This window comes from Natator depressus, chromosome 9, assembly GCF_965152275.1.
Source record: "Natator depressus isolate rNatDep1 chromosome 9, rNatDep2.hap1, whole genome shotgun sequence".
NCBI lineage: Eukaryota > Metazoa > Chordata > Testudines > Cheloniidae > Natator > Natator depressus.
Window position 1 is genome coordinate 39,124,964 of NC_134242.1, and position 25,669 is coordinate 39,150,632.

The 25,669-nt window shown below is 41.4% G+C and overlaps 1 protein-coding gene across 2 annotated transcripts in view; it reads left to right on the forward strand.

Annotated features, from left to right (window-relative positions):
• Positions 1 to 25,669, forward strand: part of SLC25A36 (solute carrier family 25 member 36) — a 59,415-nt gene that overhangs the window by 28,957 nt on the left and 4,789 nt on the right. For both annotated transcript variants that reach the window (XM_074963950.1, XM_074963951.1), the window contains exons 3-6: positions 2,013 to 2,090; positions 7,028 to 7,128; positions 17,484 to 17,550; positions 23,753 to 24,042. In XM_074963950.1, coding sequence (XP_074820051.1) covers positions 2,013 to 2,090; positions 7,028 to 7,128; positions 17,484 to 17,550; positions 23,753 to 24,042 — 536 coding nt within the window. The remainder of the gene's footprint in view (positions 1 to 2,012; positions 2,091 to 7,027; positions 7,129 to 17,483; positions 17,551 to 23,752; positions 24,043 to 25,669) is intronic.

Genomic DNA, 25,669 nt, shown 5'->3' on the forward strand with positions numbered 1-25,669 from the left:
CAGTTGAGTTTGCAGAACTAACTAATTCTCTTGTTAACCTGGATGTCATTTTTGAACAGGAAATGTGCCTGAGAAGTGTTGTCTATATTGGATGGCATATCTAAACTGATAAGCTCGATGTCCTATATTGCAACATCGAGTTGGCAGTTAAAAAAAGTCATTTTAAAATGTGAACCTCCAGGGGGGTTTGCAGTGGCTCCGAGATTATACTTGTATTTCCCTGCTTTTTTTAAAGCGACCCCTGAAATTAGCATCAAAGTTTAGGCTTAAACGGTTTTGGCATGGTCAACAGTGTGGAAGTTCAGAGAGACATTACCGTGTCAAGAGATCAGAACAAATCCTATGCTGCCGTACACCTGCCTTAAAAGTCACAACCCTATGGGACAAGTATTCAAAATTCTTATATATTGACATTAATTAATTTAAAGTTTCCCCTTATTGCTTAGTATTTTTTGTCCATTCCTTTGCAAGTCCCTCAAAAAAGCATGGTGGTCTCCGTCCGCCAACACTATTCCCAGAGCCTTGCTGATAATGGGCTCAATCCTGCAAGATGCTGAATGCCTTGTTCCCGATCTAACAAAACTCTTATGCCTCTGGTTAACTTTAAACCTGAATAGTCCCACTGCAGTCAGTGTGATTACCCATGTGATTAAAGTTTAGTAGATGCTAAAGGGCTTTCCTGGATTGGAATCAGAATGCTGAGCATTTTGCAGGAATGATCCAAATGGTAGGAGAAATGGCTCCGATTTAACCTGGATTTACACCCCAGTAACTTCATTGGGAATTCTTGATATACAAATCAAAGAAGAATCTGGCCCCACAACTGCTGTATGGTAGGAGAGGAGCTTCTGGAGGCTGAGGGAAGGGAATAGGGTATGCAGCTGAGTTGCATGCTCTCCAATGTATCTGCCCTATCTGTCTCTGTTCATATTATGGTAGGGGAACGTCAGGCCCAAAATTAGTATTTGTCATTTTCCAGACACAAAATTAAGTTTAAAAATAGGCTGAAGACTGAACACTCCATTGAATATCTGACGGCTCTGTGAATCTTTTGAGTGCTAACAATATTTTTTTCACACTTTAGAAGACTTGTATTTTGCTAGAAATCCTATTGTGCTAATGAAACATATAACATATTTTTTAAAAATACTAATTTAAATTGTATGCTGGAAGGAAGGAGGTGTTAGCTTTTTGTATGTAATGTGGTATTTTCCTGTAAGTTTCAGCATACATTATACATTTATAGTTTAAAGATACTATGCTGCTGTGTGTGTTGCAAAGTTGAAGAAATTTTGTTGAAATAACCAGAGATAGTATTTTGGTGTTTGCTTGTTTGTTTGTGGTGAGTTTTTTGTTGTTTGTTTGAGGAGTAGGGAGTGGCTTGCATCTGATTTTTGCCTTGGTTAGATTGGTGATATTAACTGGAGTTAATTTATCCCTAAAATGAGAACCTTTTGGATGTTGGGAATTGTTGTATCCAACTCTCCTAGAATACATTTTTCTCAAGAACCTCCCCAGGTGTCGTATTTTATTCGGTGTTAGGGATAGAGGTTCGTGGGAGAAAAGAACAATAAAATTAAATGTTTGGTCCCACATTCTGAAAACGATACACAGGAATCTACAGCAAGGTGAATAGTCCAGCAGTAATAATAGATGGTAGCCATTTGGATTCATTACTAAAAGTACGCTTTTGTAGCTGGAAGAAAACATTTATATGTTGCTAAGCCCTAGGATGATCTGTGTTCTTTACACGTGAAAATGTGAAGTGAAACTGAGAAGTGTGTGTGTAATATAGCAATGATGTTACAAAGAATTGAATTCACTTTTTGTGCATATTTTAGGAAAATTAGGTTCTTTGTTTGCAGTTACAGTATTAAATTGTTAAAAAGAATAATTTGTATGTAAAAGATGAGCAAACCTTAAATTTAACTAAACTATAGCACTAATATGTAGTCCAGTTATATACTTCTAATGTGTATTTAATGTTTCAAAATCACTTTTTTGTTTTCCAGGATGATCTTGCAAAAGGAAGGTCCTCGTTCTCTGTTTAGAGGGCTAGGTCCTAATTTGGTAGGCGTTGCTCCTTCCAGGTAAAAATCTAACCATCTATTCAATAAGTGAAGTAATTTTAGTCTAGTGTTTAAACATGTGTATGTCAAGATTTAAGGCATGGGGGACTTGCTTCAAATGAACTGTTACATCTGATGTGAAAATATTTAGTGGTAAGGCTACTTCCCCCCCCCCCCCCCCCTTTGTATAACTTCTAAATTTGAGAGAAACAGGTTAGGCCACTCCTCTACAGAGCAACCCCTACTGGGCAACTTCCATACCTGCATCTCTGTTTCTACAGTAGTATTTTGATAGTGCCCATCTCTGAACTTTTCAGATGTCCAGTTTTGTACACAGTGAGGTATACAGTATTCTCACCTCCAGGTTGCAGGGATGTACGTGTGCATTATGATGAGTATGTGACTCTGAGATAAAAACAAGTACACCATTTCCTATGATGTAAAGTAGTAAGTAAATATATATTTGAAATCTTCAGTTAACTTGTCCTCTTCAAGAGGACAATGGGGGAAAATACTCCTAATGCATTGGGCCTGACTCACTCTCTGAGATCTGCTAGCAAAACATGGGTTTGGGGCCTCCTGCAATGGAAAGTCCCCTTTGGAACTGGGAAAACACACACTAATGCCAGCTGTCTGCAACCCCTACACCATCTGGTCCTAGAGCCAGCTAAAGCAGCCAAGGAATTGGTGGGACCTGCCAGTGCAGGAGCAGCGTCAGGGCACACGGCCAAAACCTGCTGAGCCCCTGTTGGAACTTAAATCTGCCCTACCCATTGGAATCTGATGGGAGGGCAGTAGTGATGCTGACGTTTACCTTCTTCAGGGGTGAATGCTTCTGATATACCTGTCTTGGTAGGCACAGCATTGTGCAGTTGCACCTGCTGGAGAGACTCAAGCCTCATATTTTGAGCAAGCTTAAACAGAAGCTGAGATTCTTTTAAAATATTATTAATTAATAATGGATGGAAAAGACCCTAATATCATTTCAAAATAGCTGGTAGGCTGTGTGGTTAACCGATATGGCTGCTTTCTGTTCAGTATTTGTACCCTATGTATTTACAATTACATCTTCCTAGTGCTGTCTTATAGTCCATTCCACGTATTAATTCCCCTTTTCATAAAGACGTGTCTCCTAAACTCGATTCATTCTTAGCTTCAGCTCATCATCTCTGTCTGTTTTTGAGCCTGCTAACTGCCTGTAGTTTATGGAGTCCCCTTTTTGTATACTTTCCAACATTTTAGAGGAAGATTTCCAAAGTTGCCTAAAGAATTTAGGAGCACAGTCCCTTTAGGTGTGTTCGAAAATCTAGTCATTAAGCCCTAACCCTTTCTCAGAGTTTATAACCCTGCAGACCGTTTATTATCCTTATTTCCCTTGCTTGTACCACTGTCAGACATAAGAGTTGCTGTCGTGTGAATAAATACTTGCGTAGATCTTTGGCATGCTGCACGTGGACTGTGGATGTGGTATCTTTCATGACCTGTCAAAATGATCCCAAATGAATAGGCTATTTAGTATAGCTGAGGGTATGTCTTCACTACCCGCCAGATTGGCGGGCAGCGATCGATCCGGTGGGGATCGATTTATCGCACCTAGTCTAAACGTGATAAATTGATTCCTGAGCGCACTCCCTTCGACTCCTGTACTCCACGCCACGAGAGGCGCAGGCAGAGTCAACAAGGGAGCAGCAGCAGTCGACTCACCAAGGTGGAGACACCACAGTAAGTCGATCTGAGTACGTCGACTTCGGCTACGTTATTCCCATAGCTGAAGCTGCATAACTTAGATCGATTCCCCCGCCACAGTGCAGACCAGGGCTAAGAATCATAATACTGCTGTAAATGCATTAGGTAAAATGCATCCTTCATGTTACTTCATGCTTTTACCCCAAGAATAAACTCAGCACACTGTGCTTGCGAATTTGGCTTCTGTTGTGAGTTACTAGTTCCCAAAATCCCTTTTAGGGACTTTGTCATGCAGTCTGCTGGAACAAGAAGTTAAAAGAGCAATTTATTTCCTACTCTTTTGATTTTTAATTTGTTTAACTTTAGAGGACACTTTGTAGTGTATATTTTGCTTAATTGCTATTAAAATGACTTTAAACATTTTGAAGACTTGCAGAAAAAGTCTATTTAATGCAGAATACTGTGTGTTTTTGTTCTGATCACAAATTCAGCACCAGTGCTTGCAAAAGTATACTAATCCCGCAAGTATTCTTACCGGTCTTTGCATTCCTGGCCCAGACTGGTTGTGAGATACTGGAATGTAAAATTGCATCATTCTGATTATGATCTTGATAGCCCTCACTTAATTTCTGACCAGATTATTGGGAGCAGAATTCTCTTCATCTGCTTGGGTCAAAGTCACCATTTTATACTATCTAAAAGCTGGCATTCAATGCTTTCAGAGGGTTTAAACTTATAGCTAATAAGCTTTTAGCTCCAGCTGTTTTCAAGATAACAACTGCTAAAATTTGTATAAGAATTGAAAAGAGGGGAGAATGAAGATTTGTAATTAGAATTGTAAAAACTGGAGATTGAAAGTCTCTTAAATCATTAAGTCTCCCTGGAAATGTGGTGTGGGTGGAGGTTGTCTTGTCCCTAAACACTCACTCTTGCCTTATGGGAAAGCTTTGGATGTCATTCTTTTAACGAACTGATGTATGGGAACAGTTCAGTTTATTTTCTTTTACTTTATTTTGTTGTTGGGTATCTGTACAAGAACAGAATCTGTTCTGTTGCTTATTTCTCCACTTGATGTCATGAATGTCTATTTATTGATAGTGTAATTGGCTTCAGTTGTCATGAGCGATGTCCTAATCAGCTACAGGAGTAGATCAGCATTGCAGAAACAGATTCTGTTTTCATGCAAATATCCCTCATAAGAAATGAGAAATTAAAACTTGAAAATCTCACACATACAGGAAAGAGTTGTTTCTAAATAGAATTTTTTCATCAAGTTTTCATGAGACATTAGCAACCCTTTGAAGGTACTCTGTTCTTATTTTAATTAAATGCTTAGATTTTGTTTAAATAGCTTAATTCTTTCACACTTTCAAAAATTTCCCTTCACAGATGGACCTAATTAAAAAGTTTTTGCTTTACCCAGTGGGAATCTCTACTTAATAACTATTGCACACTGTAGAGTAAATGGCTGATCACCTCACAGTCCTTAATGAAATTATCCTCACAACACTACTGTGTCTTAGGGAAATGCTATAAACCAATATTATAGATAAGGAATTGAGACACAAGTCTCTGCCCAACATTACTCAAAAAGTCTGTGGTAGAGTAGAGAATTGAATCCAAGTCTCTAAGTCTCAGGCTGGCACCCCAGCCCCTGGGCTGCCCTTCACTGCACAATTTTTAGTGGCATATTTTTGATCTGACCTTGTTGTACAGACCCAATATGTAAACCACTCATGTACCATAAATTCTGTTGGGTAGTAATGGAGCCTGTGGTGTTAATTACTTTCGCACACCAACCTGAAAACTATTATAAAAATATGTCATGTGTACACAAAATTAATTCTAAATGGATCTCTGCTATACATTAATTTTGTTACATGGGTTACCTTGCAATCTTCTCTTTTTCAAAAAGAGGCTCAAATACAGTAACTTGTTTTTTCCAGTGCTCTCACTAGAATTGTCCACTCGGTAATGTGTTTAGCTTTATAAATTAGCACATCCTGTTTTTTTCCAGTCATTAGCTTTGATCAAATACTGTTTGTTTCAATTAAGCATTTGGTAAGTGGCTTTAACAGCAGTTCTTTGTTTGAATAAGCTATAAAGAAGCTTGCTTCATAACACATGCAGCATACTCAACTTGGTTCAGATCCCATTTAAAAAAATTTACGCAGCATAAAGCAAGCACTTCATCATTTTGCTGGGAAGAGAAACATGTTTGCATAACTAATGAGGTTAAATTAATGTTTATATTTTCACTCCTGTAGATATTATATATTTCTTTAAAAATGCACAAGCCTAATCACCAACCTAAAAATGGCAGTAAGCATGTATGTTTTGTATTCTTTTACAAAATAAGTTTCGTAGTTGTAACAAACGAACAGTAACTTTTTAATTGATAAAGAAATTAGTTTAGATGCTAATAAACACAGTTTTATATAACTTTGTATTTGATGCAAATTTACAAAAATTCTTTGCTACTCTTCATTTCTTTTACACAGAAAGTTAAAACGCTTATTCTGAGAGTTTTTAAAACAAAACTGAACAAGGAGAAAAGACTGGAAGCTGGAAAGGTGGTATTTCCAGTTTACCATGTAAAATGCATATGTTTAATAAAGCAACTCAGAAGCCAGAAATAACCTTATATCTTGCTACCCTAAGGCAGATCTTACATGTCAGTTACAAACGTTTTACTTGTTCTGTCATTTGGTAATGCCATTAAAATGCATTTACAAATAGCACTGCTTGAACTGCATTGTTGCGGTGTCTGCAGTAACAACTCCATCTGCAACTTAAGCAAAGCATTGCCACTCAGCATAACACAGAGGCTTTAGTCTCCATGTTCACAAACTCCTCTTATATGCACACACCTCCTCTCTCTTTGAGGTCCGTGGGGATTGGATGCATTACAGAGGTAATGAAATAGGAAGATTGTAAACTGACCCCATTCCTTTAATTTTTTTCTTAATTCTGTTTCGTCATTCCTAAATATTCCAACTGCTTTGCAGAATTATTGTTTGAACAGCTTTCTGTCTGTATTCTGCAAGTATTTTTTAGAGTGGTAACCGTGTTGGTCTGTATCAGCAAAAAGAACGAGGAGTGCCTGTGGCACCTTAGAGACTAACACATTTATTTATTTTTCGTGATTAGCTAACATCTAGTTGCAGTACAGTAGTATAATGAAGCCACTGTCTCTCATGCATTAGTGCTACTTGTAGGTACCTCTGAGCATAAAGTACAATAATATAACTTGAATCTTATTCTAATTTTAGAGCAATATACTTTGCTGCTTACTCAAATTGCAAGGAAAAGTTGAACAATATTTTTGAGCCAGACTCTACCCAGGTACACATGATTTCAGCTGGAGTGGCAGGTAAGGATCTGTAACTTTTTGCCCTCTTTATTCTAGAGGCTTGCTAATGATTGAGAGGCTATGATGAATGTGAAATTGTAAAAATAAGAAGTGCCTGAATGATTCTGGGTGTAGTAGCTAGATATCTGTGTAGGTGCCTCTTTCCCCTCCTCCTCTCACTCTTTCTCTCTTCACCTCCCCTCTCCCTCTATGTTAAATACGGAAGCCAGCTTGAGAACAAATGTATAAAACTTGCCCTTTATGTTAATGGGTGTCTGTAACTGTGTATGCGTGAACAAGCTTCTCTAGGAAAACTGGCATGCATATGGTAATTATTTTTACTTAGCAAACTAGAAACAATGTTGTCTACATTACTGTAAAATTATGGAGACAAAAATATATTCTTTCCCCCGTCCCTTGATTTTTTGTTACAACTTTTTAAATGTGCTATATGTTTTGGCTTCTCTGAAATATGCTCATAGGTCTTGGTAAAGTGTACATCTGTCCCATGTTCAAATGCAAAAATATTTCAAGTTTGTTTTAGTGTTAAGTAACCCAGATTGTGGCTAGGAAGAGGGATTAGAAATTAGATTGCAGAGTACATTAATATATTGGCCTAGCACCTCTTGAAATCATAAAAAGAACAGGAGTTCTTAAAGACTAACAAATCTATTGGAGCCTAAGCTTTCGCAGGCTCCCTCCCCACTCTCAACTCTAGGGTACAGACGTGGGGACCCACATGAAAGACCCCCTGAGCTTATTTCTACCAGCTTAGGTTAAAAACTCCCCAGGCACAAATTCTCCCTTGTACCTTGGGTTTAAGTAATGCTGCCACCACCAAGTGATTTAACAAAGAACGAGGGGAAAGGACCACTTGGAGTTCCTCTTCCCCCTCGATGAAGTGGGCTGTAGCCCACGAAAGTTTATGCTTTAATAAATTTGTTAGTCTCTAAGGTGCCACAAGTACTCCTCGTTCTTTTTGTGGATACAGACTAACACAGCTGCTACTCTGAAATCATAGAATCAGACTTAGATAGATCCAGAATGAAATGGATCAGTCACTTAAATGTAGTCCCTAAAATATTTCCACCAGCACAACAGAGATGCCACTCAATGTTACTTGGTTCGTAATCTCTATTTGGGGGTAGTAAACCAGGGGTATGAAGAGTCAGGTTGGCAAAATTGTGTTGGGGAAGCACAAATATCACTTGCCAGACAATACCTGCTGCTTATGATGTCCCTCATATTTAGATGTAGTAAAAAAATATTTTAAAAATACTATTTATTCTATGCATATTTGAGGGCTGAAATTTGGCCGCTTAAGCACAACAGAAATGAAATTGGCTAATTCACACCAAATTATGTAACCAATATATGATATTTCTTGTCTGTGGTATGGGCTTTAAGAATATCAAATGTGCAGTTAATTGTAATAGACCAGTGGATCAATGTGGAAAATGCTGGAATGTCCTAAAGCAGATAATTGACTGTGGCACATAGAATTCAGTATCTAGATGGGAGACCAAAATGGCATTAGATCTCTGCTTATGTAATATAGTGATAGGTGCCACAGAGAAATCCAAGAGAGATAAATAGTAGTGAGGTTTAACCTTCCCATGATAGAATGAGGTGTCCCCTAAGGCCAGTAGTTTGAGGTTTTTTTAAAAATAGAAAAGGCATGGAACTAATGCCTTCCTGGAGGTTGCAGTATCTCTGCATCACATGGCTGTGGGTTTTATGGGTGAGGAGGATTGAAGAGGGAGATAGAACAAAGAAAACTTAATTACAATTCATCCCAATCAATTAACTGCTTCAGAGACCCTGCTTATGTTAAAGCTTTTTCGATTACCTGTGTTCTTTTTTCTTCAGAGAATTTTAAAGAAATGTTGTTTTTCTCTTGACAAGGAGCTGAAGACATGAAAATGGATTAGCAATCTTTTTTTTTTTTTTTTTTTTTTTTTTTTTTTTAATTGAAGACCACATATATAATGTATGCAATCCTGCAAATAAATGTAGGTTCTGAATATCCCTGATCTCTGGAAGTTCTTGTACTCATTGCTTCCTGATGAAAAGAACCTGTGTAAATATATACAATTGCAGTGTTCCCAATCCGCAATACTGATTCTGGATTTGTCAGTTAGTTTTGTATCTGTTCATTGACTTTGTTTCCTACCCCAAAGGCTGATACTGTGATTTACCTTCATGATTATTGGGTGCTGGATGAACATCCTTAAGCCTTAGTAGCCATCTGCCTCTTTGTGGTTACATTTGGAGGCGCATATTGCACACCAGTTTAATTACTGAGAACACTTTCTCCCATTTCTGTGGCTGTTTTCTTGCAATTATTTTATCCGAGTACTCATGCAGTACTGATGAGCATTAACATTTAGCTTTGCAGTTATGCACCTAAACCACATGGTTGGTGAAACTGAATGCCCCATGCAGATTCACACTGAAGGTAGCTAATTTTCTTTCTTTCTTGAAATAGCCTAGTACAGTATGCATTAGAAGCCATGTAAAACAAAGTTCTGGGCTAAATATTAATAATCTCTTGATTTTAGCACATTAGGTATTAGTCTGATAACTACTATAAAGGGCCATAGTTAAAATTTAACATAGCTTCTAGAAAAATGCTAACCTTGTCATTTTTGTAATTAATTCTAATAATGTCTTTGAGAAAATGCACTAAAATAAGCTATTAACAATTTTGCGTGCAAGATTTGTATTGCCGTACAATGCAAAGTAACTTGAAAATTAAGAATGCAGTAAATCCTACGATTCTAAATCCCAAGGACAGAATTGTAAACCTCCTCTGTAAGTACTAATTTGTTAGCCTCTTGAAACAGTCTCACATTAAAAACTTGTTATGATTGTTTTCTTACTTAAATTGTATGATGATCAGACAAATTACTTGTTCCACCAAATAGTAAAACTGATCAACTTAAATATACATTTTTGTAGCTGTCATTGGTTTCAGTAGTAAACTGAATTAAGTGATTTCACATAATATGCTTTTTCTGTTCAAATGGTACTTTGTTTAAAAAGCTTCTAAAATTTAAAGACCACATGTTGCTTTTGTACCATGCAGCTTGTCTTCTGAAACAATGATGTATCCATTGATTTGTCATAGATGATAATAGTTTAATAATAAAAAGACAATGGTTTGGTGTGTATATCTATATATATATATCCTCCTTTAAGGAGAATTCAAGACACTTGTCTTTAATGTTCGTTGAATATTACCTATAGCTGTGGCTCAAGAAAAGAACTTTATTCATTGCCTAACAGTATACTGTGCAGTACAAAATTTGATAAGTACCTATATCTTTTTAAACAGTCAAACTTAATCATAAGACTTACGATGATTTTTGTGAGGCCCTTTTTCTGACCGGGGCCTAGAGCCTTGATTCAGCAAAGCATTTAAGCATGTGTTTATGTTCCAGTGATTTAAAATAAAGTTGTGTGCACGTAGCTGAGGTTAGAATTTGATCCTAAAAGTTTAAACAAGGAGTGGAAGAATTGTCTTCTGCACATGACATTTTAGGAGCAAGAAGAAATTAAGGTACCTTCTTCACTCTTTAATAAAATGTTCACTATAACTTAAGGCTTATAATTCCTAGGCCTGACTCTCCCTTTACAAGATACAAGTAACTCACTGAAATCAATAGCAGTCACTCTTATTCTGTGGCAGATAACTTGTGCCACTGGCCTCTATTAGTAATGGAAACCGTATACAAGTGGAAATTGACACGTTTAAGCTTTCAGGGAGATCTTCCTTGTTACTGTATACAAGCTTCCAACATACAGTTCACATCACTTTCATTCCTAAAATATTACACTTTTGTATGAACAAAGATGTTTATAATATACAATTGTACTGCATCCTTTCCAGTCCAGTGGATCATGAGGTTTTTTTCATACTTAGACTGTGACCGTATAGAAAACATTCCTTAATGGAAACAAAATAAAGATATTTTTGTGTCTGTAAAGATGTTTGTTAGTTCCAAAGTTAGTTCCTTCTTTGTTCCAAGGTTGTACCTAAGGATTTAGCACACCATGTAAATTCTGCTCTCTGTTACACTTGTGCAACCTGTTGACGTAACTGAGGCTAGAATCCTCCTTGTTTTTGTCTGTCAATCTGTCCGTTTTGCATTTTTAATTTTAAAAATGATCCACAGGTTAGTTTAAATGAAGTACAATTGCAAATCTTGGCACAGTTAAGGAGAACAGAGTCAGTAAACGTTGTTTGAGTCTGGAATGCAGGAGCCAAATGCAGTTTGTAATAAATTTTTGTGTCCAATTAGATATTAATTGACTACAGTAGGGAAACATTTTGTTTTTGTGATTTAAACTAAGCAGTATGGACAGAGTATTGCTGAACGAATAGCAAATAAATAAATATATTTGTAGGTCGTTACCCCATTGATGTCAGTGACTTCTGGCAATACGAAGCCTGGCCCTAATGTCAAAAGACATCTAACTATGTTTTCTCAGCTCTGTGTGACAAGGTTAGCATTTTTTTAACTGATTTTTTTGGTTTCTTTTTTTAATATGTGATTTATAGGTAAGTATTTACAAGCTGTCAATTTGAACTGCTGCAAATGGCAGAAATTTCAGTACTCAGTGCATTTTACAAAAATATTTTAATATCTGTGGCCTGTTCTGATTTTTTTTTCTTTCTTTTTTTTTCTCTAAACTTTTAACCTGAAAAAGTTAGATCTCACAGTAACTACTTCACAAATCCTTCCAATGGGATTCAATTTGTACACATGTGTCTGATGAGGTCACTGCTTGTTGTTATGATACAGAAAAGCCTGTGTCTATTTTAGGCATTTACTGTACATTTCTCCCGTGAAAAGAGTGAGATCGTGTCATCTCATGCTCCCCATCCGCAGGTCACTTCCTGCAGAAATATGGACTAACTTAAACCTCGTGAGTACTGAACTGAGCGTCTCTTGCAGCCTCTAGTGTAAGAACCACACTTTGGGTTTGTAATATCTATTAAATACACAAAATAAGGTGAATGCACTTTTGTTATCTGAATTCCAATTTATGTGCATTGTGCAAAAACATTACTTCTCTTTAACTCTGGAGTAGAGTTTTTTTTTTTTTTCCCAGTGCAGTTCAGGGAAAGGTGGAAAATACCTTTCACTGATAGCTGCCATTTACTTAGCCATGTTGGCTAATTAAAGGTCCCTTGGTGATTATAGCCAGGACATTTGATTTTTCAAAGTATTTCAGAGCTGCATTTAAAGTGCTGCAGCTGATATTCTGTTTTACCATAATGTATCAAAGACATCCTCTTCGTTTACCTCTTTCTTTTTTGGTTGGTTGTTTGGTTGGTTTGTTTTATTTTACTACTTTGGATTTTTAATCCAGCATTACGTATTCACGTGCATCTGTGTCCATTGCAGTTGTCTTATGGATAAAGCCAAACTTTCAAAGATGATGCAGAATAGGAATACCTGGGATCTTACCTGTTTTTAGTTCCAAGTCAATTGTTTGGCTCCAGAGATAAACTTAAATAATTGTTTCAATCTGAAATTCAGATATAATTTGCAGAAGGCACTAGACAGCAGACAGCAAAATTAAGAGTGTTTATATTGATCAGCATCTCTGATCTGTCCATTTAGTGTTCTCTTTACAAAACTCACGTAAAACTAAAATACAGGATATTTTATCAAGCGACAACATTCACTTGCTCCTAACTTATGAATTACTCAGTTAACATGTTGATACTATGACATTTGGTACTGTTTACATTTTCAGAGTAAATGCCACATGAGAGAATGGAGGACACTAGGCCTAGGGAGCCACACACAACACACTCACCTACCCACCTACCTTACTCTGGCACTGGGGGGAGGGGAGGGGAGTTTAAGCTGTCTTGTTCTTAACAGTTGCTCTGCCACACGCTTCCTTTGTGACATAAGACAAGTTATTTAGGCCTCTGTTATCAAAAGTGTCTAAAAATTTTGAATGTTTCCATTTTTGGGTGCTTTACTTGAGGCCCATGGGGTCTGATTTTTCAGAAGTACTCACTACCCTCAGTATCTTGTGAGAATCAGGCCTCAAATTGGACACCCACAATAATTGGACACTGATTGCAAGATTGGGCCTTAAACCTCTCTGTACCTCAATTTCCCATTCTTTAAAATAGGAATAATGCTTCCTTACCACACAGGGCTGTTGTAAGGTTAAGTTAATGAATGATTTGAGGTGTTCTGATACTGTGGTGATGAGTATAGGAAAGCCCATGAGTTAAATACAACAAAGAACATGTCACAGAACAGCTTAGAATGGGCATTCCTAGACAGGATGGGACCTAGCTATGTCTCATCCCAGCCTGCATGTATTGACAATGGACAGAGGCCAGCAGTGGGTGGAATTAAACTGCATCTTTTCCAAATGACTAGCAAGGGCCATTCCTGCTTCTGCCTGAGGGGGAGGTACAGTAACTCCAGCCGCTCCTACTCAGATGTTGCATCTCCATCTCACTCCACTACCTCCTCCGTATGGCTCTGGGGCCAAGAGCTTTACCTGAACCCTGTGAGATTGATCATCTTGGGTCAATAGGACAGGAGGAGACTTGGAGGAGTAAATAATTATTACAAATGCAATCTAGTGGTAACACAGTCAGGCATATCCTCTTTATTATAGAAGCATTTAATTAAATAGGAAAATAAATGAATACCAGGGGTGAGTGAAATACCTTTTTGTCTTGCTGTCTGATTTTAAAATTTAGTGTGTAAGTGAAAGGTTATAAACCTAAGTCATTGGACCAGAATCTGCTCTCACATTAGTAGGGGCCTACCAATTTCACAGCCGTGTAAAACATGTAATGAACCATGAAATAAGCCCTTCCCATGAAATCTGATCTCCCCGAAATCAGCCGGGCTGGGGCGGGACAGGACTTGTCCTTCCCCTGCATGGCTGTTATGAGGGGAGATCAGACCCACCTCCACAGGCAGCGCAGAAGTGAGGGTGATACACTTCTGTGCTGAGCAGCCACAGAGCTGGGCTCCAGGCTGCTGCTCCCCATGGGTCTTGCTGGAGCTCGGGGCACCTGGGCTTGGGGTTATCACTCCCCACAGCTCCTGCTATGGGTCAGGGCATCCTAGCGCTGGGGCTTTCCCCATGTGGGTCCTGCTGGGGTTCTGGGTGCCCGGGGCTGGGGGTGTGGTAGCTGCAGCTCCTGCCCAGGCTCAGGGACCTGGACTGGGGGCCGCATCCCCCACCGCTCCAGTCCCTGCAGATCTTGCCTGGCTCTGGGTTGCTGCTCACCCCCACCCCATGACTCCTGCCCGGGCTGTGGGTGCCTGGGCTTGGAGCTGCTGCCCCCCAGCACCGTGACTCCTGCCAGGGCTGGAGGTGCAATGACTGCAGGTCCTGCCCAGGCTCAGGGACCTGGGCTGGGGGCTGCCATCCCCCACGTTTCCAGCTGGGACTTGGGGTTTTCACCAGCCTCAGCTCCTGTCCAAGCTTCACTTCCCCCACTCCCACCCTCCTGGTGGCTCCAAATCAGGCTCAGGGTGCCTGGGCTCAGGGCTGCTGCCCCCTATGGCTCCTGCCCAGGCTCCAGGCCACCCAAGCTTGGGGCTTCAGCTCCTGCCAGAGCTGGGGCACCCATTTTTCAAATTGTCCGGGGGCCCTGGTCTTGGGCCCCATGGGCCCATACGTTAATCCGTTACTGGCCCTGACTAGCAGCTTGGAGCCCCTGGGTGGGGTGCTCCCAGCAGCACTGGGGAGATGAGACCTACCTCCACCTCCAGCAGCCTCCTCCAGGTATAGGAAACTCTGCAGCTGAAGTGAGTATGGCAATCCTGCAACCCCCCTACAACAGCTTTGGAACTCCCCTTCCCCCCCAAAAAATTCTCTTTTGAATCAGGACCCCCACGATTACAACAGCATGAAGTTTCGGATGTAAACATCTGAAATTGACCAATTTTAAGACGGTGTAGCTGTGAAACTGACTAACTGTGAATTTGTTAGGGCCCTACACATGAATGTAAATTTCCTATTTTCAGTGCAGATACTTCAGATTAACAGTGGCATGACTGAGAGCAGAATTTGGCCCTGTGTTTTCCTGTTTAGTGTTCTTTTTAACTGAAGGTATTTTTCTGGAAAAGAGATCTTTTTTCCTGAAAGTTCACATGCTCCTGCTCTTATTTCTCCACCTTAAATCAAAATCTTTGGCTTGAAAATGCATTCCTTCCAACCACAACCCATTGTGATGTTCTTGTGTAAGGATTATGATTTAAGGTAGGGAATAAGCAAATTCTATTAATGATGATAAATACTGTTACAGAAATTAAGAATATATAAAGGGCTTGGTTACCCTCCACCTCTTACATTAGCATGAATCAGGCGTAACTCCAGTGAAATCCATGAAGTTGCACTGGTGTAAGCGCACATACTCTTGTAATAAGAGTTGTTTCTAAGGGGATTTTCTTTTTACAGATATTTTACACCATGCCCTTTTATGGACATTCTAACCCATCACTAAAGCTAACTGGGTCTAATTCTCCATTGCCTTCTATATTGTATAGTTATTTACAGATGTGCCAACTGGGTGTAAAATACTACCATTCTGTTTTGATAGCATTTTACACTTCCTGCACAGGTTTAAAGTACTGTGCATACAGTAACACCAAGGCACTTGTGCTTGTTTAGTTAAATCGAAAATCAAACTATCCTCATAAAACATAATCATAAGAGTACTTTTAGGTGTATGCACTGGTCGCTTTAAAAATGCAAGTTACATGAAGATACTTAATTGGGAGGGCACTGAAGGAGTTTGTTTAAACACATTGACTTGAAAGGTTATAAACCTAAGTCTGTCACTCCCCACGGCTCCTGCTATGGCTCAGGGCATCCTGAGAGATTAAATTGTGTTTATTAGTTTTCTACCACTTTGGTACAGCACTGCAGCTATATCTTTGGAGGTATTTGAATGATCTTAGTAGCTGTTAAGAAGCATAGGTAGTTAAGGTTATTTTTGTAGTGCAATTTGGGATCTCAAATTAGGATTTAATCCATTTTTAAAAATGTAATAAACTCCAAAATAAATTTTAAAACAGTTAAGATCCTTTGGCATTTCTGTTTTTGAGTACTTCAGTCATTTGTGTACAAGTTTTCAGTGTAAACGTAGATGGTGATTGAACAGAAGTAACTGGTCTGCAAGCAGTTCTGCTTAAATATGTGTAATTGTAAATGATCTTCTTAAACAAACTTATCAAAGCCCTGTTTTGTGTAGCTGAAGTGCACATCAGAAATGCACTGAACAAGATACTCTTTGACACTTTCCCAGGCCCCTGAGTCCATTTGCTTGCAGGAGGGCAGGAGACTGAATAGTGATATGCAAGAAATGTGTGTCACTCAGGAAACACAAAGTATCAAAATTAATCTTTTGCTGCTTGGCAAATGTCCAGCTCTTCCCTTTCTCTGTTCCCTCCTGCAGACATGTCACCTGATTAATGGTGCATGTATGGTACTACAAAATTAAATTTATTCAGAGTTACATCTTTCTCTGCTTGGTTGTGCAGGAGCAAGAGAAGCTCTTTTTTTTTTTTTTTTTAAGTGGACAGGAAACAAAAACTTTGAGAATTAGCCCTAATGCAAACCCAAATAGCTGCTGTCTGACTAGTTAGTAGTAGATATGCAATCCGTTTTTTAAAACTATTTTAAAGTTTTATGCTTGTACAAGTATTCCTGGGGCCAACCAACAATCCTTGCTTTTGAATTCTAAATAAAACATTGGAATATTAATAAACTGTCCAATTTAACTATTGTTTATAGTTCAATATTAGAAAGTCTTTAATGTCCAGTAACTTGTGCCTTTTAGCTGCATCGTAGTAGACATTATTCAGTTTGCATGCTTTTAAACTCAGATTGTATTTCAGGTAGTAAATTAAGTCTGCAGAGAATATTTTTATACTATTTCAATTCACTTCAGTTACATTTGCAATGTGCTTTTATTAAAACATTTCCAAATTAATTGACTAATATCAGTTTAGCTAGCTAGTCTTGCTGTTCAAAGGTGTCAAAAAGGGTTGTGTATGAATAGATTGGCAGAGGAATGTGTACAACTGGGATTTTTTTTTAATATCAAGAACCTTTTTTGCTAGGAATTGAACATATGAAATGTCAGTGTAAAAAAAAAAAAAAGAGAGAGAGAGTGTGTTTTGGCTCTGGACTTGTAAAAGTAATAAAATATCAGTAGAGGCCTACAATAGAAACGTTTTTAAAAATCAGTGTAGTCTTGAGGGTTTTTTTTCTCATGGACTGTACCTTATTGTGTACATTTAACTTTTAACTAAGTTTGTGGTTTTTTCATCACATTATCAAACCTAATTTTCTTTTAAATATTTGTTTAGGTTTTACTGCAATCACAGCGACCAATCCGATTTGGCTAATAAAGACGCGATTGCAGCTCGATGCAAGGTAAAGAATCCTTTTAATACTAGGAAGGTTTACCAATTTTATTGTCTAATAATTGAAATAGAAGGATGCTATAAAATTGATTCTCTCCTCTAAACTGTGAGTGGTTTTTATAGTCAGGATTTCAGTTGGTAAGGCCACACATTAACCTGATTCTAAGGGTATGTCTACACTACGAAATTAGGTCAAATTTATAGAAGTCGATTTTTTTAGAAAGCGATTTTATACAGTCCATTGTGTGTGTCCCCACACTAATGCACTAAGCGCATTAAGTTGGCGGAGTGCGTCCACAGTACCGTGGCTAGCGTCGACTTTTGGAGCGTTTCACTGTGGGTAGCTATCCCACAGTTCCCGTAGTCTCCGCCGCTCGTTGGAATTCTGGGTTGAGCTCCCAATGCCTGATGGGGCAAAAACATCACGGGTGGTTTTGGGTACATATCATCAGTCGCCCCTCCCTCCGTGAAAGCAATGGCATACAATCGTTTCACACCTTTTTTCCGTGCGGGCACTGTCTTTCAGCAGACAGTGCAGTAGGACTGCTAACCATCATCGTCATCCACCGCTTCCACTGCCACTCTGTTCTCCTGGTGGTCTTGCAGGGCTGCTTCCGCTGCAACTCTGCTCGGCTGCTCTTGTCTCGCCATGCCATGGCAAGCGTGCAGTCTGCTCAGCTGTTGTGTCCTGGCAGCAGACGGTCCAGTAGGTCTGCAAAACTGATCATCCAACCCGCACTTCCCCTGCAACTCTGCTCTCCTGCAGACACCATACCACGGCAAGCATGGAGCCCGCTCAGATCACCGCGGCAGTTATGAGCATTGTAAACGCCTCGCGCGTTATCATGCCGTATATGCAGAACCAGAAGCTGCAAAAGCAGGCGAGGAGGTGATGGCAGTGCAGTGATGAGAGTGATGAGGACACGGACACAGACTTCTCTCAAAGCATGGGCCTCGGCAGTTCGGCCATCGTGGTGGCAATGGGGCAGGCTCATGCCATGGAATGCCAATTCTGGGCCCGGGAAACAAGCACAGACTGGTGGGACCGCATCGTGTTGCAGGTCTGGGATGATTCTCAGTGGCTGTGAAACTTTTGCATACGTAAGGGCACTTTCATGGAACTTTGACTTGCTTTCCCCTGCCCTGAAGCACAAGAATACCAAGATGAGAGCAGCCCTCACAGCTCACAAGCAAGTGGCGATAGCCCTCTGGAAGCTTGCAATGCCAGACAGCTACTGGTAAGTTGGGAATCAATTTGGAGTGGGTAAATCTACTGTGGGAGCTGCTGTGATCCAAACAACCAGCGCAGTCACTGGGCTGCTGCTATCAAAGGTAGTGACTCTCTGGGAAATGTGCAGGTCATAGTGGATGGCTTTGCTGCAATGGGATTCCCTAACTGTGGTGGGGCGATAGACGGAACCCATATCCCTATCTTGGGACAGGACCACCAAGGCAGCCAGTACATAAACTGAAAGGGGTACTTTTCAATGGTGCTGCAAGCACTGGTGGATCACAAGGGACGTTTCACCGACATCAGCATGGGATGGCCAGGAAAGGTACATGACACTTGCATCTTCAGGAACTCTGGTCTGTATGAACAGCTGCAGCAAGGGACTTACTTTCCAGACCAGAAAATAACCGTTTGGGATGTTGAAATGCCTATAGTTATCCTTGGGGACCCAGCCTACCCCTTAATGCCATGGCTCATGAAGCCATACACAGGCACCCTGGTCAGTAGTAAGGAGCAGTTCAACTATAGGCTGAGCAAGTGCAGAATGGTGGTAGAATGTGCATTTGGACATTTAAAAGCTCGCTGGTGCAGTTTCCTGACTTGGTTAGACCTCAGCAAAACCAATATTCCCATTGTTATTACTGCTTGCTGTGTGCTCCACAATATCTGTGAGAGTAAGGGGAAAGAAGTTTATGGCGGGGTGGGAAGTTGAGAGAAATCTCCTGGCTGCTGATTATGCGCAGCCAGACATCTAATCTGTGGTTAGAAGAGCACAGCAGGGCGCGCTGCGCATCAGAGAAGCTTTGAAAACCAGATTCGTGGCTGACTAGGCTACGATGTGACAGTTCTGTTTGTTCCTCCTTGATGAAAACCTGCCCCCTTGGTTCACTCTACTTCCCTGTAAGCCAACCACCCTCCTCTCCCCTCTTCGATCACCGCTTGCAGAGGCAATAAAGTCGTTGTGTTTCAAATTCATGCATTCTTTATTAATTCGTCACACAAATAGAGGGATAACTGCCAAGGTAGCCCGGGAGGGCTGGGGGAGGAGGGAAGTAGCAGGTGGGGTGGGAGAGGAGGGAATGACAAGGCCACACTGCACTTCAAAACTTATTGAATGCCAGCCTTCTGTTGCTTGGGCAATCCTGTGGGATGGAGTGGTTGGGTGCCCGGAAGGCCTCTCCCTCCCCCACCCCACATTCTTGGGCATCTGGGTGATGAGGCTATGGAACTAGGGGAGGAGGGTAGGAAGTTATACAGGGGCTGCAGTGGCGGTCTGTGTCTTTCCGCCACCTCTCCTGTTGCTCCCGCCACCTGTACTATCGCACATCCCTCATGTCCTCACATTCATTTTGTGCTTTCCTGGACTCTGGCATTGTCTGCCTCCACGTATTCTGCTGGGCTCTTTCAGTTTGGGTGGACTGCAGGAGCTCGGAGAACATTTCATTGCGAGTGTGGTTTTTTTCGCCGCCTTATCTGCGCTAGCCTCTGGGACGGAGATGCTAGTGGCAGCGTTGAAACACTTGCAGCTGCGAGAGGGAAAAAAAGGGAGAGTAAAACTGAAAGACACATTGGCCAATTAAAAGGGGGGGCTGATGTTTTCGGGTTAACATGCAGCACAAACCCAACTAACACCCCCCCCACACACACACACAATTCTCTGGAATGATCGCTTCACCCCTCCCCACACCGTGTGGCTAACAGCGGGGATGATTTCTTTTCAGCCACAGGCAAACAGCCCAGCAGGAACAGCCATCTCTGAATGTCCCCTTAATAAAATTCCCCTATTTCAACCAGGTGACCATGAATGATATCACTCTCCTTAGGATGACACAGAGGGATAAAGAACGGATGTTGCTTGAATGCCAGCAAACACCGGGACCACACGCTGCCATGCTTTCTTATGCAATGATTCCAGACTACATGCTACTGGCCTGCTGTGGTAAAGTGTCCTACCCTGGAGGACGCAATAAGGCTGCGCCCCCCCCCCCGGCCCCCCGAAACCTTTTGCAAAGGCTTTGGGAGCACCTCCAAGAGAGCTTTATTGAGATGTCCCTGGAGGATTTCCGCTCCATCCCCAGACATGTTAACAGACTTTTCCAGTAGCTGTACTGGCCACGAATGCATACCAAGTCTTCAGGGCAAACTTAATCATTAAACATGCTTGCTTTTAAACCATGTATTATATTTACAAAGGTACATTCACCAGAGGTGCCTTCTCCGCCTTCAAGGTCCAGGAGCCCGGGCTGGGAGGGTACAGTCTCCAGGGTGATAACCAGTTCCTGGCTGTTGGGGAGAATGGTTTCTCCGCTTGCCTGGTGTGTGCTGTCTTCAACTTCCCCCTCCTCATCATCTTCCTCGTCCCCAAAATCCTCATCCTTGTTGTGTGAGACTCCCTTGCAGGAGTCCACATACAGAGGTGGGGTAGTTGTAGGGGCACCCCCTAGAATGTCATGCAGCTCATCATAGCAGCAGCATGGGATTGGGGCTCTGACCCCGAGCGGGTGTTTGACTCCTCAGTTTTTTGGTAGGCTTGCCTCAGCTCCTTAAATTTCACGCCTCACTGCTGCGGGTCCCGTGATAGTCTCTGTCCTTCATGCCCAGGTTACTGTTAAATTTCTCAGATTCTATCAGTTCAATCAAGGTTCACCTTGCTACAAGTTCAGCATGCCACCCTCCAGTTCATTAATACTCTGTATCCTTGGAAATTGTTAAAGGGAGTTTTTCTGGTGGTCCTTATGCAAGCAGGAAACTCCAAGTGCTTAGGGCCAACCCTCATTACATGATAATCCACAGAGATAAAGTGGTATTAAGATTTCAACATAAACTTATTCCTAGAATTGCCTCTGAACGTCATCTAAAGCAGTTGTTCCTCCTATCTTCTTTCCTAAACCCTCCTCCACTCCAAGGGAAAAGAAACTGCACGCTATGGACATCACCAGGGCCCTGTTACGTTATCTGGATAAAATGAGAACTTTTAAAGTACCTCTGCACTGCAACTGGGAATGTGCCTCCCGGCTTGGGTAGACAGACTTGCACTAGTTTCGCTTGATCCTGCACTGAATAGTCCCTATGGTGACAGATAGCTGGATTAGGACTGCCAACTTTCTAATTGCAGAAAACTGAATACCTTGCCCTGCCCCTTCCTCAAGGCCCCGCCCTGCTCACTCCATCCTCCCCCACCTTCACTCACTCACTCACTCATTTTCACCGGGCTGGGGCAGGGAGTTGCGGTGGTGGGGGAGGGCCCTGGGATGGGGCAGGGGATGAGGGGCTTAGGGTGAAGGAGGAGGCTCCTAGCAGGAAGGTGGGGCCGAGCAGTTCAGAATGTGGGGAGGGGGCTTTGGGGTGGGGCAGGGGGTTGCATGGTGGGAGGGGGTATGCGCTCTGGGCTGAGGGTGCGGGCTCTGGGGTGGGTTCAGGGATGAGGGATTTGGGGTGCAGGAGGGGTTCCGGGCTTGGGCTGAGGTGTGTCCAAGCTGTGGTGGCTAGACCAAGCTTCCACCAATGCTGCAATGTCCACACTGATATTTTTAATGCGTTGCCGCTAGTTTTGCTCAAGCTAGTCTGTCTGCCCAGGCTGGGACGCTGGCTCCTTGCTTTAGTGTAGCTGTACACCTAGACGATGCCCTCACCTCTGTATTACATTAAGCAAGGTAGTTAAAAAACAAGCATATCTAAATGGATTACACAGTGTATTTCTGTCTGACACCAAATGGCAGGAGGACCCCTTCCTCCTAACGTCAAGACTCACTCCACTAAAACCCAGGCTGCAGCCTCTATACGTTTCAGAAATATCCCTGTATCTGAAACATGCAAAGCAGTCACCTGGAGTAATCCTCTTGTTTTTATTAAACATCATTGACCTGGCCTCCAGATCAGAAGCAAAATTTGTGTCATCAGTTTTACATTCAGTCTTTAGCTAGTGGCAGTTAAATCCCACCTTGCATGTGGGCCCTGCTTGCTAGCCTCCTGAAGTGGGGATCCACAAGACAAAACCTCTGGAAGAATCAGTTACTGTAAGGCAAGGAACTGTTCTATATAGGCCAGAGTTCATATGCCTTAATTCAGAAAGGCGTCAGGGCAACATAAAATATAGTCCCAAATGTCTCTAGCAGTAGTTAAAGGGCAATGTCCTGCATTATTTTGTACAATTTACTCAATCCTACAAGAGACCTCTGGTGGCAGAATCTATTTAAGTGATGCAGGTAGTCAATGAATTGTGGATTCATACTCCTTCTGTATAACTCCATGTTAAGTGTATTTTCTCCACTTGTACCTTGTGAAACATCAGCAAGTGGAAACAAGTTTATTAAATTAATCCATTATTAACTGATCCTGTGTTACATTATGTGTGGTATATACACATTGTTTTATTTTCTAATATAAATGATCAGCTGAACTTTCATGTACAAGTTGGGGATGTTGAGGACTAAAACTTCCTTTTTGTGTCCTACAAGTACAAAATCTGCTGGACCCAGTGTGCACAATTATTTGACCTCAATTGTGGCTTAGTGGGATCAGTTTATATAATGAATTACTGTTTAATGGTTTGTTTGCTCCTTTTGAACGTTAAGCTATTGTCTTGTAATAAGTAACATACTGTAGGTAACTGGGGCTTTCAGCTCCTTAGTCTTAACTTTCAAATGGTCGTGCATTTATATACCTTGGTTGTCTCTGGTTCAGGCTGATTTTCGAACCTTGAAGATAAGACGGTCTGGAGATTTGTCTGAGACTCCACAATCCTTTAAGAGTTCAGTGCATCCTTTCACCCTGATTCAGCAAAGTACTTAAGCACGTGTAATACTGAAGTGGGATGACTTGAGTGCTGAAATTGTGCATGTTCTTAAACGCTTTTGAATTGGAGCTTCTTTGCATTGCTTTTCCAGCTATATCCAAAGGTCTCATGTTTATAGCAAAACATTGTGTAATTAATCATTTAAAATGATTATTGTGAACCAGTTCAATGTTCCTTCTCTTTCAGGAATCGTGGAGAAAAGCGAATGAGTGCTTTCGAATGTGTGCGAAAAGTCTATCATTCAGATGGAATTAAAGGCTTTTACAGAGGAATGTCGGCCTCCTACGCAGGCATATCTGAGACTGTTATTCATTTTGTTATTTACGAGAGTATTAAGCGAAAACTACTGGAATTTAAGACTGCTTCTAGTATGGACAATGAGGATGAATCTGTAAAAGAAGCTTCAGACTTTGTTGGAATGATGATGGCTGCTGCCACTTCCAAAACCTGTGCCACATCTATAGCATATCCACATGGTAAGGGCAAACTTGTTCTTTAAGAGCCTGAGCCAAAGCCCAAAGAAGTCAGCAGGAGCCTTTTGATTGATTTTCAGCGTGCTCTGGATCAGGTCTCAGTAAAGGAATACTTTGTTTTAGCTACACTTCTGTCTATTGTTTGGTTTAGAAAATTAGCATGGGCAATTTATGATTCAGCAAATCAGCCAGAGGCTACAGTATTCAGAAATCAGCATAAAAGTATTTCTAAACAGATATTTAGTCTGATCCCTTTGGGCAGTAACATCAGTTTATACCAGGGAACAGCTGCAATCCAGTCCACACGGGTTCAGGGACACTAAGCCTTCATTTGGACTCCTATATTATGCTCATTATTTGTGTAAGTTTCAAGTAACTAATCAACAGATCTCTTGCTTTTCCTTTTTAATGTTTTGGGAGATATGTCAGCAAGATCTCCAATCTTTCACTATGCCATTCTTTTGCTCAATTTTCCCCAGTAGTGCGCTTACTCTGTCTCAATCTAGCAAAGCACTTAAGAATGTGCTTAATTTTAAGGTGAAACAGTTTTGATTATTCACATGCTTAAGTGGTTTGTTTGACCTGGGCCACTCAGAGCACCGTTACTTCACCTCATTAACTGGGCATCTGGAAGTAGCTGAACTTTTAGGCTATTTTGCTCTTGAAAGGACATGGCTTGTCTTTTTCTTCCAGATTCCCAGCCCAGGTAATTGCCATGTTGGCTTTTTTACCTACAGTAACTCCTCACTTAATGTTGTAATTATGTTCCTGAAAAATGCGACTTTAAGCAAAATGATGTTAAGCAAATCCAATTTCCCCATAAGAATTAATGTAAATGGGGGGGTTAGGTTCCAGGGAATTTTTTTTTCACCAGACAAAAGACTATATGCACACACAGTATAAGTTTTAAACAAACAATTTAATAGTGGTACACAGCGATGATGAGTGTGAAGCTTGGTTGAGGTGGTGACGTCAGAGGGTGTAAACAGGTGGGATATTTCCCAGGGGATGCCTTACTGCTAAATGATTAACTAGCAATTGGCTGAGCCCTCAAGGGTTAACTCGTTGTTAATGTAGCTTCACACTCTACAAGGCAGCACGAATGGAGGGAGGGGAGACAGCATGACAGACGGACAGAGACACACACCCTGTGTGAGTGAGAGAGAGAGAGAGGCGCATTGCTCCTTTAAGTACACTGACCCCTCTCTAAGTACACTACCTTGTTAAGTTAATCATCAAGCTGAGACAGCAGCTGCTGCCAGGAGCTCCCTCCCTCCTGAACCCTGTCGTGTCCCCCTCCGCTCTATGGAAGATGGGGTAAGTGGGGTGCAGGAGCAGGGGGGAGGGGAACACCCTGACATTAGTCCCCCTCTTCCGCCACCCCTTCCCCACACACAGCTAGCAGGAGGCCCTGGAGAGAAGCTGCAAGGCAGAGGGCAGGAGCAGCACGTGGCAGTGGGGGGAGGGACAGCTGAACTGCTGGTAATTGATAGCCTGCTGGGTGGCTGCTGCGCAGGGAACTTAGGGGAGTGGGGAGCTGATGGGGGGCTGCCGGTGCACCCTGGTTCCAAGCCCCCACCAGCTAGCTGCAACGGGCTGCTCTTCCTGCAAGCAGTGGACAAAGCAGGCG